General features: G+C 49.4%; 1 protein-coding gene across 1 annotated transcript in view; it reads left to right on the top strand.

The window, feature by feature from the left end:
- DOP1B (DOP1 leucine zipper like protein B) overlaps positions 1–15,744 on the top strand; it is a 120,339-nt gene that overhangs the window by 66,902 nt on the left and 37,693 nt on the right. The window contains exons 14-19 of the mRNA XM_025380961.1: positions 436–1,120; positions 2,773–3,044; positions 4,089–4,241; positions 5,726–5,826; positions 6,881–7,071; positions 13,334–14,963. Of these exons, the coding sequence (XP_025236746.1) occupies positions 436–1,120; positions 2,773–3,044; positions 4,089–4,241; positions 5,726–5,826; positions 6,881–7,071; positions 13,334–14,963 (3,032 nt within the window). The remainder of the gene's footprint in view (positions 1–435; positions 1,121–2,772; positions 3,045–4,088; positions 4,242–5,725; positions 5,827–6,880; positions 7,072–13,333; positions 14,964–15,744) is intronic.

Below are 15,744 nucleotides of genomic sequence, written 5' to 3'. Positions count from 1 at the left end.
CATAGTTGTTAATTTGTCGGAAACCGTTCTTGCTCTGTTGTCCAGAGAACTGTGGCAGGTGATCCACCCACCTCGGCCTCTCAGTGCTGGGATTACAGGCTTGAGCCACCACGCCCTGGCAGAAACAACTTTTCAACAACTTTTTTGAACTCTGAAGGGTTTGTATATTTAGGCAAAAACACCAGAAAAATAGGCCCAAAAGCCAGCCTCCCCAGAGAGCATGTGGGTCCACCAGTCTCCTCTTTGCCACCCACTCCTCTCCTTCCCCTGCTTTGGGTGCCTCCTAAATTTCATTATACGCTTGACACAGAGATTCTCTAGTCTAGAGAGTGATGATTTTGAAAAACAGAATTGAAATATATTCATGATTTCAACTGATGCTTGAATACCTTAGTGTTAAGAGATGCACAATTCATGTCTTTTTATTTTTTACAGAGTCCAGTAAAAGGTGAAAACAACAAAATAATTTTGGAAACAAAGGCAGTGATTCCCGGTGATGAAGATGCTTCGTTTGCCCCTCTGAAGTCTGAGGACAGTGGGATCGGGCTCAGTGCCTCATCACCGGAGCTCTCTGAGCACTTGAGGGTTCCTCGAGTTTCTCTGGAAAGGGACGACGTTTGGAAGAAGGGCGGGAGCATGCAGAGGACGTTTCTTTGCATCCAAGAGCTAATTGCCAACTTTGCCAGCAAGAACATTTTTGGAGTACAGCTGACAGCGTCAGGAGAAGAAAGCAAGTCCGAGGAACCTGCAGGGAAGAGAGACCGGGGTGGGACGCAGAGCCTGGCGACTGAGGATTGCAGCAGGAAGAACTCGTGGGAGCCCAAGCCCATCACGGTGCCTCAGTTCAAGCAGATGCTTTCGGACTTGTTCATGGCGCGAGGGTCTCCATTCAAGACAAAAAATTCAGAGTCACCGTCGTCTTCGCCCAGCAGCCCCGCCAGGAAAAGCGGGAGAGAATGGGATGTTGAACAGGTGGTCATTGACCTGAGGGGTTCCAGGGAGGAATGCAGGGAGGCCTTTGCCGCCGCCTGCCACCTGCTGCTGGACTGTGCCACCTTCCCTGTCTACCTGTCCGAGGAAGAGACCGAGCAGCTCTGTGCAACGCTCTTCCAGCTGCCAGGTGAGAGGCGGCCGTGCCGAAGTCCCTCTTCAGGAATCATACAATGAGGCGATTGATGTGGGTGGAATATCCCCTGTCCGCAATGCTGGGGACCAAAACTATTTTGGATTTCGGACTTTTTTCAGATTTTTTTGAATATTTGCCTTACACTTACCGGTTCAGCATTCCTAATCCAGAAATCCAAAATCCGAGATGCTCCAGTGAGTACTTCCTTCGAGCATCATGTCAGTGCTAATAAGGTTTCAGATTTTGGATTTGGGATTTCAGATTAGAGATTGTCAACCTGTATTTAAAGACTAGCTCAAATCGTGTCAGCCAAGAAGGCGCTATTGGCCTCATTTGTTCCCTTCCTCATTTGTACTTAGGACATTTTTGACTTGTGTCTCACTATATGGCAGAGTGGTAAGGGGGGGCCTATATTTTTAAGGCTTGGGTGTCCAGCACCGCCCATCAGAAGACCTAAAACATGAGTGGCATTCAGTGGGAGTAAATAGACTATTTCATGATACCTGTTGATAAAGATTTTTTTGTTTGTTTTTTGAGATAGGGTCTGGCTCTGTTGCCCAGGCTGGAGTGTGATGGCACCAACTCAGCTCACTGCAACCTCCGCTTCCTGGGTTCAAGTGATTCTCCTGCCTCAGCTTCCCCAGTAGCTGGGACGACAGGCACGTGCCACTATGCCCAGCTAATTTTTTTTTTTTTTTTTTTTTTTTTTTTTTAGTGTCTCGCTCTGTCGCCAGGCTGGAGTGCAGTGGCACAATCTTGGCTCACTGCAGCCTCCGCCTCCGGGGTTCAAGTGATTCTCCTACCTCAGCCTTATGAGTAGCTGGGATTACAGGCACGTGCCACCATGCCCAGTTAATTTTTTTATTTTTAGTAGAGACAGGGTTTCACCATGTTGGCCAGGATGGTCTCAATCTCTTGACCTCGTGATCCACCCGCCTAGGCCTTCCAAAGTGCTGGGATTATAGGTGTGAGCCACCGCACCTGGCCCCCTAATTTTCATATTTTTAGTAGAAATGGGGTTTCACCATGTTGGCCAGGCTGGTCTCAAACTCCTGACCTCATATGATCTGCCCGCCTCGGCCTCCCAAAGTGCTGGGATTACAGGCATGAGCCACCAGGCCCTGGCCAGTATTTATATATTGGTTTGCTAGGGCTCCTAACAAAGTACAGTAAACTGAGAAATTTGTCTCATAGTTCCTGGAAGCCAGAAGTCCAAGATCAAGGTGTCAGCCGAGCCACACTCCTCTGAGACTCCAGGTGGAATATTTTTTGGCCTCTTCAGCTTCTGGTGCTGGCTGGCAACCCTTGGGGGACTCCTCAGCTTGCAGCTGCATCAGTCCCGTCTCTGCCTTTGTCTTCACAAGGTGTCCTCTGTATGTCCTGTCTTCCCTTGACATGTCCCTCTTATAAGGACACCAGTTGTATTGGATTCATCAGGCCCACCCTAACGACCTCATCTTAATTTGATTACCTCTGTAAAGACCTTATTTTCAAATGAGTCTCACCAGCAGGAAGTTAGTGCACTGCTGTCCAGATGGATTTCTCAGGTAACTTCCCAGATCTAGGGAGCTGTAGAATCTGCAGACTGGGAACCCATTCTCATGTGGTTCTGCTTGTTTCTGCCTCTCCGGTGGTCTTCCTTTCAGGAGCCGGTGATTCCAGTTTTCCATCTTGGCTGAAATCCCTTATGACCATTTGCTGCTGTGTGACTGACTGCTACCTCCAGAACGTGGCCATTTCCACTCTGCTGGAAGTGATAAACCATTCCCAGTCCCTGGCTCTTGTCATTGAAGACAAGATGAAACGCTACAAGAGCTCTGGACACAACCCTTTTTTTGGCAAGCTGCAGATGGTGACGGTTCCTCCCATTGCTCCAGGGATTTTAAAAGTCATTGCAGAGAAAACAGATTTCTATCAGGTATTTCTCACTGGGAACACTCTTCTTATGGCCTCCTTCTCCCCCTGAGCAAAACTCAGAACTGTATAGCTGGGGATGGGAGCAGTGGCCCACTTCTCTGGGAGTGATATTCCTATAGGGCACTGGGCAGAGGCAGTAGCCTTTGGTCTTCTGAGACTGTCTCTCCCAGCATGTAACTTTCACCCTCCAGGCAAGCTATGGTGAGAGCAACTGGGGCCCCAGTATTCTGGGCCTGCCGTGACTGAGTGGAACCCCTGCCTGGGAGTGGGGTCTGGGTGGAGGCAGGGAGCCCATGACTCCTCCACTGCACTCGCCTGGATTTAGTCTCTGCCACATCAAACTCCCTACAGGGCGCATCACCTGCATAGGGTGAGGCTCGGTACCTGCCTGTTGAAAGAATGCCTCAACCCCTCTGGTCCAGTTTCCCGTTAATTCCCTTTCTGAAAGTAATGTTGAGGTCTAGGCAAGAGCTGCAGTGTTCTTGGCCAGAAACCTGCAGGTCTGACCTCCTCTGCTGCCCGGATGACTTTGGTGGGTCTTCTCTTTTCTTTTTTCTTTTTTCTTTTCTTTTCTTTTCTTTTTTGAGACAGAGTCTTACTCTGTCGCCCAGGCTGGAGTGCAGTTGCGTGATCTCAGCATTTCAGCTCACTGCAACCTCCGCCTCCTGGATTCAAGTGATTCTCCTGCCTTACCCTCCCAAGTAGCTGGGATTACAGGGGCCCACCACCACACCTGGCTAGTTTTTGTATTTTTAGTAGAGATGGAGTTTTGCCATGTTGACCAGGCTGGGATCCTCCTGACTTCAGGTGATCCACCCGCCTCGGATCCCAAAATGCTGGGATTACAGGCATGAGCCACCGCGCCCGGCCTTTGGTGGGTTTCTTGCTTTATTTGATGATGATGTGTCTCTGGGCATGGAGGATTCTCACGTGGCAAATATAGGTGAGAGCCAGTATGTCGGGGCTGGGACTGAGTGAGGAGGATGTGAGCGGATGCTGCCTGTGTTGACATGGTCCCCCACCACCTGCCTTTTCCTTGTCCCAGAGGGTGGCTCGTGTGCTTTGGAATCAGCTGAACAAAGAGACCCGGGAGCATCACGTCACCTGTGTAGAATTGTTCTACCGGCTGCACTGCCTGGCCCCGACGGCCAACATCTGCGAGGACATCATTTGCCACGCCCTCCTGGACCCTGACAAGGTGAGCCTTTCTGGCCACCACCTCCATCCTGCAGCACCCAGGCCCTTGTTGTACATGCGCTTGGCCGACTGACATCCATCCAGTCGAAGTCTTTCTGGAGCTGAGTGGACATCGTGATTGATAAAATAAGCAGAGGTGTTCCAGGATTTCAATCCTGGAAGGCCACTGGAAGCTTGAGCCATTCTTTTTACAGCCCTGAAAATGTGGTTTGTGACCATATTAAGCCTCACCAGGGAAACCTGCCCAAACCTGCTGTAAGGACTTGCAGGGCTTCTGCAGGTGTTGGCAGAATAGGCAGTTGTAGGGAATTGATTGTCCCTGGAAGAACTTATTGAAGCAGGACGTGGTGGCTCACTATGGTGGCTCACTCCTGTAATCCCAGCATTTTGGGAGGCTGAGGTGGGAGAAATTGAGGTCAGGAGTTCAAGACCTGCCTGAGCAACCACAAATAAATAAGGCCAGGCATGGTGATTCACGCCTGTAATTCCAGCACTTTGGGGGTCCGAGGCAGGCGAATCACCTGAGGTCAGGAGTTCGAGACCAGCCTGAGCAACATGGTGAAACCCTGTCTCTACTAAAAATACAAAATTAGCCGGGCGTGGTGGCACATGCCTGTTGTAATCCCAGCTATTCGGGAGGCTGAGGCAGGAGAATCACTTGAATCTGGGAGGCAGAGGTTGCAGTGAGCCGAGTTTGCGCCACTGCACTCCAACCTGGGCAACAGAGTGAGATCCATCTCTACCAAAAATAAATAAATAAATAAGGCCAGGCGTGGTGACTCACGCCTGTAATTCCAGCACTTTGGGAGGCCGAGGCAGGCAGATCCCGTGAGGTCAGGAGTTCAAGACCAGCCTGGGCAACATGGTGAAACCCTGTCTCTACTAAAAATACAAAATTAGCCGGGCGTGGTGACGGGCACCTGTAATCCCAGCTACTCGGGAGGCTGAGGCAGGAGAATCACTTGAATCTGGGAGGCAGAGGTTGCAGTGAGCGGAAATCGCTACACTGCACTCTGGCTTGGGTGACAGAGCGAGACTCCATCTCAAAAAATAAAAAATAACGATAAAACTAATAATAAACCAATGTTTTAAAAAATTCTATTTTATTGAGAATTTATTGTCCTGGATCTCCTTTGCAGTCTGTTGTGTGTCCTCGTTCTTTAAGACACTTGGGGCTGACACTTGCAAGGAAGCCATGCTCCTTTGTGTTTTCCTTTGGCTGCAGGCCACAGGGGTGACCCTGGACTCCGATACTGAGCTCTGACTGTGCTGCTCTGTTAAAGTGAACAATCAGAGAGAGAGAGGATGCAGGTTCTCCTTTTCCTTCTGGCCGAATCAGTCAAAGGAGAATGCAGCATCTTTGCTGTGGTTGCTGTCAGTTCTGCTGAAGTCTTTGATCTGTTGTTTAAATGGGGTTTATGGTGACTGAAGACAGCGGTCAGTTATGAAACCAAGTTCCTCACTCCCATTTATTTCCTCATCAAGGGAACAAGGCTGGAAGCTCTGTTTAGATTTTCCGTGATCTGGCATCTGACAAGAGAGATCCAAGGCAGTCGAGTAACATCTCACAATCGCTCCTTTGACAGGTAAGGCGGTCTTCGTTATGATCTACCGTTAACTCTCAAGGAAACTCCACAGAGGTTCCTGCCCAACATGTGGGGCTGGGGAGGGAGAGGTGCATGCAGTTGAAAACATGACCCCTATGGCCGGGCGCAGTGGCTCATGCCTGTAATTCCAGTACTTTGGGAGGCCAAGGCAGGTGGATCACTTGAGGCCAGGAGTTCAAGACCAGCCTGGCCAACATGGTGAAACCCCATCTCTACTAAAAATACAAAAATTAGCCGGGCATGAGGGTGGGCATGTGTAATTCCAGCTGCTTGGGAGGCTGAGGCGGGAAAATCGCTTGAACCCGGGAGGTGGAAGTTGCAGTGAACCAAGACTGCGCCACTTCACTCCGCCTGGGTGACAAGAGCGAAACTCCATCTCAAAAAAAGAACGCCTGACCCCTGCTCATGACCCCCCGAGCACAGCCAGTGGTTCCCATAAACAAGTGAATTTAGGCCAGACACATGTGAACACGTTAGGAATTTTGTTAATTTGTTTGGGATGTGAGGAATCCCAGCATACCCCGGAATCACCTGTGCAGCTTTTACAACATGCCCCTACGAGGGGACTTTGCAGGGAGGTCAGATGGCCTAAACCTGCCTGGGGGGAGTGAGCACAATTGGTGTGTGTGCTTGTCCCATCACTGACTCATGCTGAAGAGGGGAACTTGATTGCAGCCCATTCTACTCCACATTGCTTTTCCCGAGTGCCTCTGAAACTCTAGGCATGAGGCCAGGCACTCAGCCTTAGAGACGCCAGCTGATTCTGATGCCTGGCGCCCAGGCCCAGACTCAGATATATAACGCATTTGGGGTGAGGCCTGAGCATTGGGATTTTAAATGCTCCCACTGGTGATTCCAACGTGAAACCCAAGTGGAGTCCCCCTTATCCTCATGCACTTGGGTCTGGAAGTCCAGCTTGGGTGGAGCTCCTGGGGGCCCTGTGTTGGGTGATGCCCTATGCCCAGTGTCCGCCAAGGTGCGTGGCGCACAGGGGTGGCTGCGAGCAGACTCACTGGTGTGTTTCCCACCACAGGTCCTTGTTCGTCGTGCTGGACAGCCTGGCCTGCACGGATGGCGCCATCAGCGCAGCAGCCCAGGGCTGGCTGGTGCGTGCGCTCTCCCTCGGGGATGTGGCTCGCATCCTCGAACCCGTGCTCCTGCTCCTGCTGCAGCCAAAAACCCAGAGAACCTCCATCCACTGCCTCAAGCAGGAGAACTCGGCCGGTGAGCAGCCTGCATGGGACCCGAGGGGGAGGGAGGAACGGGTCAGGGGACTGGACCTCAGTAGTGATCGTTGAGGGACTGAGGCCCACTAGGTAGTTTTATTAGATGCAAATGGTGCTTTGTAAATTGTGAGGACTTCGACAATTTAAGGACCCAGTGATCTAGCACTTAGAACTATTAGTGAGTGGGTTTGCTGTTTTCACTGAAAAACCAGATTATTTTGTTATTAAGGAAAATTGGCCGGGCATAGTGGCTCACAACTGTAACCCCAGCACTTTGGGAGGCTGAGGCAGGTGGATCACCGGAGGTCAGGAGTTCAAGACCAGCCTGGCCAACATGGTGAAACCCTGTCTCTACTAAAAATACAAAAATTAGCTGGGCGTGGTGGCGCATGCCTGTAATCCCAGCTACTTGGGAGGCTGAGGCAGGAGAATCTTCTGAACCCGGGAGGTAGAGATTGCAGTGAGCTGAGATGGCTCGACTGCACTCCAGCCTGGGTGACAGAGAGAGACTCTGTCATTCATAAATAAATGAATAAATAAAATAACTTTTATTTGTGAACTTTCAATTACAAGGTAAGTAGTTTATTTTCTCTCTGTGCTCTAAGATTCTTTTTAGACTATAAAATCCTGTTAATCAGATTATCAGAAATGAAGAAGAAATAAACCTTTCAGTTCAGAGAACTTCCAGAGGCATCTTTAACACAAATGTAAAAGAATATAGGTAGAAATGAGGAAAGAAAAGAAAAACTAAGCCTGATGAGTCAATTAAACTTCGATGATTAATATCGAATGCATTTTATGAACTCACATTACTTCCTACAATAGCTGTATTTAATGACTTCACAATTTTCTTTTTTTTTTTTTTTTTTTTTTTTTTTGAGATGGAGTCTCGCTGTGCTCCCAGGCTGGAGTGCAGTGGCATGATCTCGGCTCACTGCAAGCTCCGCCTCCCGGGTTCACGCCATTCTCCCGCCTCAGCCTCCCAAGTAGCTGAGACTACAGGCGCCCGCCACCACGCCCAGCTAGTTTTTTGTATTTTTAGTAGAGACGGGGTTTCACCATGTTAGCCAGGATAGTCTCGATCTCCTGACCTCGTGATCCACCCGCCTCGGCCTCCCAAAGTGCTGGGATTACAGGCTTGAGCCACCGCGCCCGGCCTGACTTCACAATTTTCTAAGGGATGGTTTGCAAACTTTGAGTGAGTTTGTTTAGCTTGAGGCAGAAATTTAAATAATAACAATAATAAGTACTGCATTCATTCACTCAAAGAAAAGTAACAGACAAGGCTATAAGAAGGTTGTAGTGCCCTAGTCTAAGAAGTGAAAGCCAAGGCCCAGAATGTGGCAAGACAAGGGTTAAAAAGTAAAGAAGGGCCAGGCGGTGGCCCACCCCTGTAATCCTGGCACTTTGGGAAGCCAAGGTGGGCGGATCACGGGGTCAGGCCTGTGACCCGTGACTGTGACCATCCTGGCTAACACGGTGAAACCCTGTCTCTACTAAAAATACAACAACTAAGCTGGGTGTGGTGGCAGGCGCCTGGAGTTCCAGCCAGTCGGGAGGCTGAGGCAGGAGAATGGCATGAACCTGGGAGGCAGAGGTTGCAGTGAGCTGAGATCGCACCACTGCACTCCAGCCTGGGCCACAGAGTGAGACTCCATCTCAAAAAAAAAAAAAGAAAAGAAAAGAAGAGCAAGTTTTCCTCTGCCTAGCAAGCTCACTTCAAGGATAGTTATAAGCTAATGCTGTTCAAGAAGTTGAAACCAAAGGAATAGACTCCAGACACCCCAACTCCGGAACAAGGGGTGTAGTAGAAACGAAAGGACAAATGTCTGTATTTAGCCAGTATTTGTTTATTCTTTCAACGCAGCTACAAGGCCACCAGCTATGCAAGGCCACAAGTTATGCCAAGTCATCAGTTATGCTATAGATTACGTGACCTGTCATATGATTAACTGCTTTTTTTTTGCTTCTATAAGCCTGCTTGTAAAAACCCCGTCACTCTGTTCAATGCTCAGTTTTTTGGATGTGAATCCACTGAGCCAGTGCATACAATAAAATAAACGTCCTCCTATTTTCCCATATCCGTCTCTCTAGTCCTCAGTTTCCCACAACAAGCTTGCTGGGTTATAAATACCCTGTATTTATCTCAATCTTTTTTGTGTGTGTGTGAGACAGAGTCTCACTCTGTCACCCAAGCTGGAGTGCGGTGGCATGATCTCAGCTCACTGCAGCCTCCACCTCCTGGGTTCAAGTGAATCTCCTGCTTCAGCCTCCTGAGTAGCTGGGATTACAGGCATGTACCACCACGCCTGGCTAATTTTTTTTTTTTTTCTTTTTGTATTTTTAGTAGAGACAGGGTTTCACCATGTTGGTCAGGCTGGTCTCGAACTCCTGACCCCCAATGATCTGCCCGCCTCGGCCTCCTAAATTGCTGGGATTACAGACATGAGCCACCTCTCCTGGCTGTCTCAATCTTATCTTACAGAGAAAAGCAGCCCATCAGCTAAGTAAGCAGAAGTATATTAAATGGCTTCCTGTCTCTATAGGGCTCCTGGCCTAAACCTCTAACCTCTGGTTTTTCTTTAGGGGAAAAGCTGGCTGCCCTATCAAATAGGCCCTATCAAATTTTATTGTTCCACATTATAAGAAAGTAAAACTGGGCCGGGCGCGGTGGCTCACGCCTGTAATCCCAGCACTTTGGGAGGCGGAGACGGGCGGATCACAAGGTCAGGAGATCGCGACCATCCTGGCTAACACGGTGAAACCCCGTCTCTACTAAAAAATACAACAAAAACTAGCCGGGCGTGGTGGCGGGCGCCTGTAGTCCCAGCTACTCGGGAGGCTGAGGCAGGAGAATGGCGTAAACCCGGGAGGCGGAGCTTGCAGTGAGCTGAGATCCGGCCACTGCACCCCAGCCTGGGCGACAGAGCGACACTCCGTCTCAAAAAAAAAAAAAAAAAAAAAAAAGAAAGTAAAACTGAAGTGTAAACAAAGAACCTTCTTAAAAGTTTGGCTACAATTCATGGCAGCTACATTTTTTAGTATTTCTTTTCTATTTTAAGAGGAAAGCTCTATCTCCATAGTTCCTTGGGCTTTATTGTTATTATTATTATTTATTTATTTTTTGAAGAAGAAGAGTCTCACTCTGTCGCCCAGGCTGGAGTGCAGTGGCGTGATCCCAAGTCACTGCAATCTCTGCCTCCCAGGTTCAAGCGATTCTCCTGCCTCAGCATCCTGAGTAGCTGGGATTACAGGCGCTGGCCACCGCAGCCAGCTAATTTTTTGTATTTTTAGTAGAAACGGGGTTTCACCATGTTAGCCAGGTTGGGTCTTGAACTCCTGACCTCAGGTGATCCATCTGCCTCAACCTCCCAAAGCGCTGGGATTACAGGTGTGAGCCACCACGCCCAGCCTTAATTTTTGTATTTTTAGTAGAGATGGGGGCTTCGCCGTGTTGGCTAGGCTGATCTTGAACTCCTGAGCTCAAGTGTTCTGCCTGCCTCGGCCTCCCGAAGTGCTGGAATTACAGGTGTGAGCCACTGCGCCTAGCCTTCCTTGGTCTTTAAAAGTCACCCAGCACTACCTTGCTGCTTCCTCTAATCTGTTTCCTGCTGACCACAGAAATAGTCTGCCACCTCCAAGTAGGAGAGAACGTCTTTGCTCTGCCATTTTCTTTCTCTGAAAAAAATAAGTGTCCTGCTTACCCTACCCTACTTCTGTAATCCTGTAGAAATCTATTTTTAAAATACTGCTATGCACTTCAAGCAGCTCATCAATTTCTGATATTCTTCTTCCATTTTTGATCTTGCTTAATGTCCATGACATAGATTTTTTTTAAAGTTCTTTTGTGTGCTTTATCTTGTTTGATCATTCTAAAAACCTTATGAGAATGACAGATTTTTTTTTTTTTTTTTTTTTTGAGATAGAGTCTCGCTCTATGGCCCAGGCTGGAGTGCAGTGGCACAATCTTGGTTCATTGCAACCTCTGCCTCCCGGGTTCAAGCCATTCTCCTGCCTCAGCCTCCTGAGTAGCTGGGGTTACAGGCACGTGCCTCCACGCCCAGCTAATTTTTGTATTTTTAGTTGAGATGGGGTTTCACCATGTTGGCCAGACTGGTCTCAAACTCCCGACCTCAAGTGATCCACCCACCTCAGCCTCCCAAAGTGCTGGAATTACAGGTGTGAGCCTCCATGCCCGGTTCATGGCATAGATTTACTGAACACTGCTTATTAAAAATGTTTGGCAATATCAAAGACTTTTGACTCACTTCTTTTTTTAAAAAAAAATAGGCAGTGGTCAGTGGCCTGTTTGACTTCTCCTAAAAGAGACTTAAATATTTAAAAGTGTCATATGTTTTCTGACTATAGAAGTAGTAACATGCTTATTTTTTTTTTTTTTTGAGACGGAGTCTCGCTCTGTCACCCTGGCTGGAGTGCTATGGCCGGATCTCAGCTCACTGCAAGCTCCGCCTCCCGGGTTCCCGCCATTCTCCTGCCTCAGCCTCCCGAGTAGCTGGGACTACAGGCGCCCGCCACCTCGCCCGGCTAGTTTTTTGTATTTTTTAGTAGAGATGGGGTTTCACCGTGTTAGCCAGGATGGTCTCGATCTCCTGACCTCGTGATCCGCCCGTCTCGGCCTCCCAAAGTGCTGGGATTACAGGCTTGAGCCACCGCGCCCGGCCAACATGCTTATTTTTAGAATGGAAATAATGAGGACGTGAAAACCTGAATGGAAGTCCTTTGTAAAGCTCGTTGATAGAACTAGGGATTGTTAATGGTTGGCAGGTAGTCTTCCAGACTTTCCTAGTGGCTGCGTATTATACATATTCTCTTCTAACTGGGCTCATTCTATACAGTACTCTTCTGCTGCTTGATTTTTTTTCCTTTCTTTCTAGAGACAGGGGTCTCACTCGGTTGCCCAAGCTGGAGTGCAGTGACACCATCATAGTTCACTGCAGTCTCGAACTCCTGGGCTCAAGAGACCCTCCAGCTTCAGCCTCCTGAGTAGCTGGGACTACCAGTGTGTGTCACCATACCTAGATAGCTTTTAAATTTTTTGTAGAGGTGGTGTTTTTCCATGTTGCCCAGGCTGGTTTGGAACTCTTGGGCTCAAGCAATCCTCCTACCCTGGCCTCCCAAACAATCCTCCTACCTTGACCTCCCACAGTATTGGGATTACAGGCATAATCCACTGTACCTGGCTTGATTTTTTCTTTCTTTCTTTCTTTTTTTTTTTTTTTTTTTGGAGACAGAGTCTCGCTCTTTTAAGACAGAGTCTTGCCCAGTCTGGAGTGTAGTGGCGTGATTTCAGCTCACTGCAACTTCTGTCATTCAAGTTCAAGTGATTCTCCTGTCTTAGCCTCCCACGCTGGGACTACAGGCACGCACCACCACGTCCAGCTAATTTTTGTATTTTTAGTAGATGGGGTTTCTCCATGTTGGCCAGGCTGGTCTCAAACTCCTGACCTCCGGTGATCTGCCCGCCTAGGCTCCCAAAGTGCTGGGATTATAGGCATGAGCCACCACGCCACCACACCCGGCCTCCAGTTTGTCTTTATACACACATGACATTTCGGTGAATATCCACATCCTTATGGCTTTGAAAGTCTTCTGCTGACATTTCTGCAGGATACATTTCTGTTTTTTTGTTTTTTGAGATGGAGTTTTGCTCTTGTTGCCCAGGCTGGAGTTCACTGGCACAATTTCAGCTCACTGCAACCTCTGCCTCCTGGGTTCAAACGATTCTCCTGCCTCAGCCTCTCGAGTAGCTGGGATTACAGGGGACCGCCACCATGCCCAGCTAACTTTTTGTATTTTTAGTAGAGACGGGGTTTCATCATTTTGGCCAGGCTGGTCTCAAACTCCTGACCTCAGGTGATCCACCTGCCTTGGCCTCCCAATTGCTGGGATTACAGGTGTGAGCCACCGCGCCCGGCCAGGATACATTTCTTGAAAGGGAATTCCTAGGAAAAAATAATACGTGTTTTTAAAAATTGCTGCCCCCAAAGAGTTATGATACTTAAGTTTACTATAACAATGTAATTAAATGATCCCATCCTTGAACGTTCTGTAAAACCTATCCACCTTCCTTTGTCTGCTTTTGTCTGTAATATAACCCAGACTCTGGTGGTGGTGGTTCATGTGAGAGTTTTAGGAAGATTAATCTTTCTGTCTGGCTTTAAGACAAAGACCGCCCTATAGCTAATGTGTCACAGCTGAGCCTTCTGTTCTAAAGTCGTTTGTCATCTTGTCATTTTCAGATGACTGGCACCGTTGGTTTAACAGGAAAAAAACCTCTTTCAGAGAAGCATCTGCAGGGCCCGAGCCTCAGGAGAGCAGCTCTGAAGAGCACCTGCCTCTGAGCCAGTTCACCACGGTGGACCGTGAAGCCATTTGGGCCGAAGTGGAGAAGGAGCCCGAGAAGTACCCGCCACAAGGCGAGCTGAGCGAGGAAGAACTGCCTTACTACGTGGAGCTTCCGGACAGGACGGCCCACGGCGCCCCAGACAGCAGCGAGCACACCGAGTCCGCAGACACGAGCTCCGGCCACACGGACAGCGAGAACACGTCCTCCTTCTCCTCCCCTTCCCACGACCCGCAGGAGCTGAGCAATGAAGAGAACTGCTGTGCGCCCATCCCCATGGGAGGCAGGGCATACCCCAAGCGCTCGGCCCTGCTGGCGGCCTTCCAGTCAGAAAGCTTCAAGGCTGGGGCCAAGTTAAGCCTGGTGCGGGTGGACTCGGACAAGACGCAGGCTTCTGAGTCGTTCTCCAGCGATGAGGAGGCCGACTTGGAGCTCCAGGCCCTCACTACGTCCAGGCTGCTGAAGCAGCAGCGGGAAAGGCAGGAGGCCGTCGAGGCCTTGTTCAAGCACATCCTGCTCTACCTGCAGCCCTACGACTCTCGGCGGGTCCTCTATGCCTTCTCGGTGCTGGAGGCTGTGCTCAAAACCAACCCTAAGGAGTTCATCGAGGCCGTGTCCAGGACTAGCATGGACACCAGCTCCACCGCGCACCTCAACCTCATCTCCAACCTCCTGGCTCGCCACCAGGAGGCCCTTATTGGCCAGAGTTTCTACGGAAAGCTCCAGACCCAGGCCCCCAACGTGTGCCCCCACTCTCTGCTCCTGGAGCTGCTCACCTACCTCTGCCTGAGCTTCCTGCGCTCCTACTACCCCTGCTATTTGAAGGTGACGCACCGAGACATTCTCGGCAACCGGGACGTGCAGGTCAAAAGTGTCGAGGTTTTGATCAGGATCATGACGCAGCTGGTCTCGGTGGCCAAGTCTTCGGAAGGGAAGAACGTGGAATTCATCCACAGCTTGCTGCAGAGGTGCAAAGTTCAGGAGTTCGTCCTGCTCTCCCTGTCGGCGTCCATGTACACGAGCCAGAAGCGCTACGGGCTGGCCACCGCCCACCACGGCAGGGCCCTGCCGGAGGACAGCCTCTTTGAGGAGAGTCTCATCAACTTGGGTCAGGACCAGATCTGGAGTGAGCACCCACTGCAGATTGAGCTGCTGAAGCTGCTGCAGGTGCTGATTGTCTTGGAGCACCACCTAGGCCGGGCCCACGAGGAGGGGGAAAACCAGCCAGACCTGTCCCGGGAGTGGCAGAGAGCCCTGAACTTCCAGCAGGCCATCAGCGCCCTGCAGTACGTGCAGCCGCACCCCCTCACCTCCCAGGGGCTGCTGGTCTCTGCGGTGGTGAGGGGTCTGCAGCCCGCCTACGGCTACGGCATGCATCCCGCCTGGGTGAGCTTGGTCACGCATTCCTTGCCCTACTTCGGAAAGTCCCTGGGCTGGACAGTGACACCCTTTGTTGTCCAGATTTGCAAAAACTTGGATGACTTGGTCAAGCAGTATGAAAGCGAATCTGTGAAGCTCTCTGTCAGGTGCGTTGTGCTCTTTGTGACATGTTTATTGCCTTAGTGATGGTTTTTATAACGAATGACTGTTTTGCCACAGATGTCGGTTGGAGGATAATTTCATCCCACCGAGAAGCCTGTTTAGCATTGTCGAGAAGGGTAGCAGGCAACTAAATGTTCTGATATTTTATTTTATATTATTTTATTTTATTTTGTATTTTATTTTATTTATTATATTTTATTTTATTTTATGTTTTATTTTATTTTATTTATTTTTGAGACGGAGTCTCTGTCACCCAGCCTGGAGTGCAGTGGTGTGATCTCAGCTCACTGCAACCTCTGCCTCCCAGGTTCAAGCAATTCTCCTGGCTCAGCCTTCCAAGTAGCTGGGAGTACAGGCGCCTGCTGCCACACCTGGCTAATTTTTTGTATTTTAGTAGAGACGGGGTTCCACCGTGTTGCCCAGGCTGGTCTTGAACTCCTGAGCTCAGGCAATCCACCTGCCTTGGCCTCCCAAAGTGCTGAGGCGCTAGAGTGAGCCACTGTACCCAGCCCTGATCCTTTATGTTAAATCCACACAGGTATCCAGTCTAGCTCAGTGTTGCAGGGCATGTCAGCTGCTCTCTACTATTTTTGCAAAACAGAAATAAAAATGTGAATCATCTTCACAGAAATTCTAAAACATTGAAACTATTTTTCCAAAGTGACTATATGAATGTAAAATTGCACAAAGGATGGTTAACATTATTATAATGATATTCCATGACAAGAGCTCCAGTTTATTTGAGATGGTGATCTCTCTCTAGTT

This window comes from Theropithecus gelada, chromosome 3 (assembly GCF_003255815.1).
Source record: "Theropithecus gelada isolate Dixy chromosome 3, Tgel_1.0, whole genome shotgun sequence".
In the NCBI taxonomy this organism is placed as follows: Eukaryota; Metazoa; Chordata; class Mammalia; order Primates; family Cercopithecidae; genus Theropithecus; species Theropithecus gelada.
This window is presented reverse-complemented; position numbering and strand designations above follow the sequence as displayed.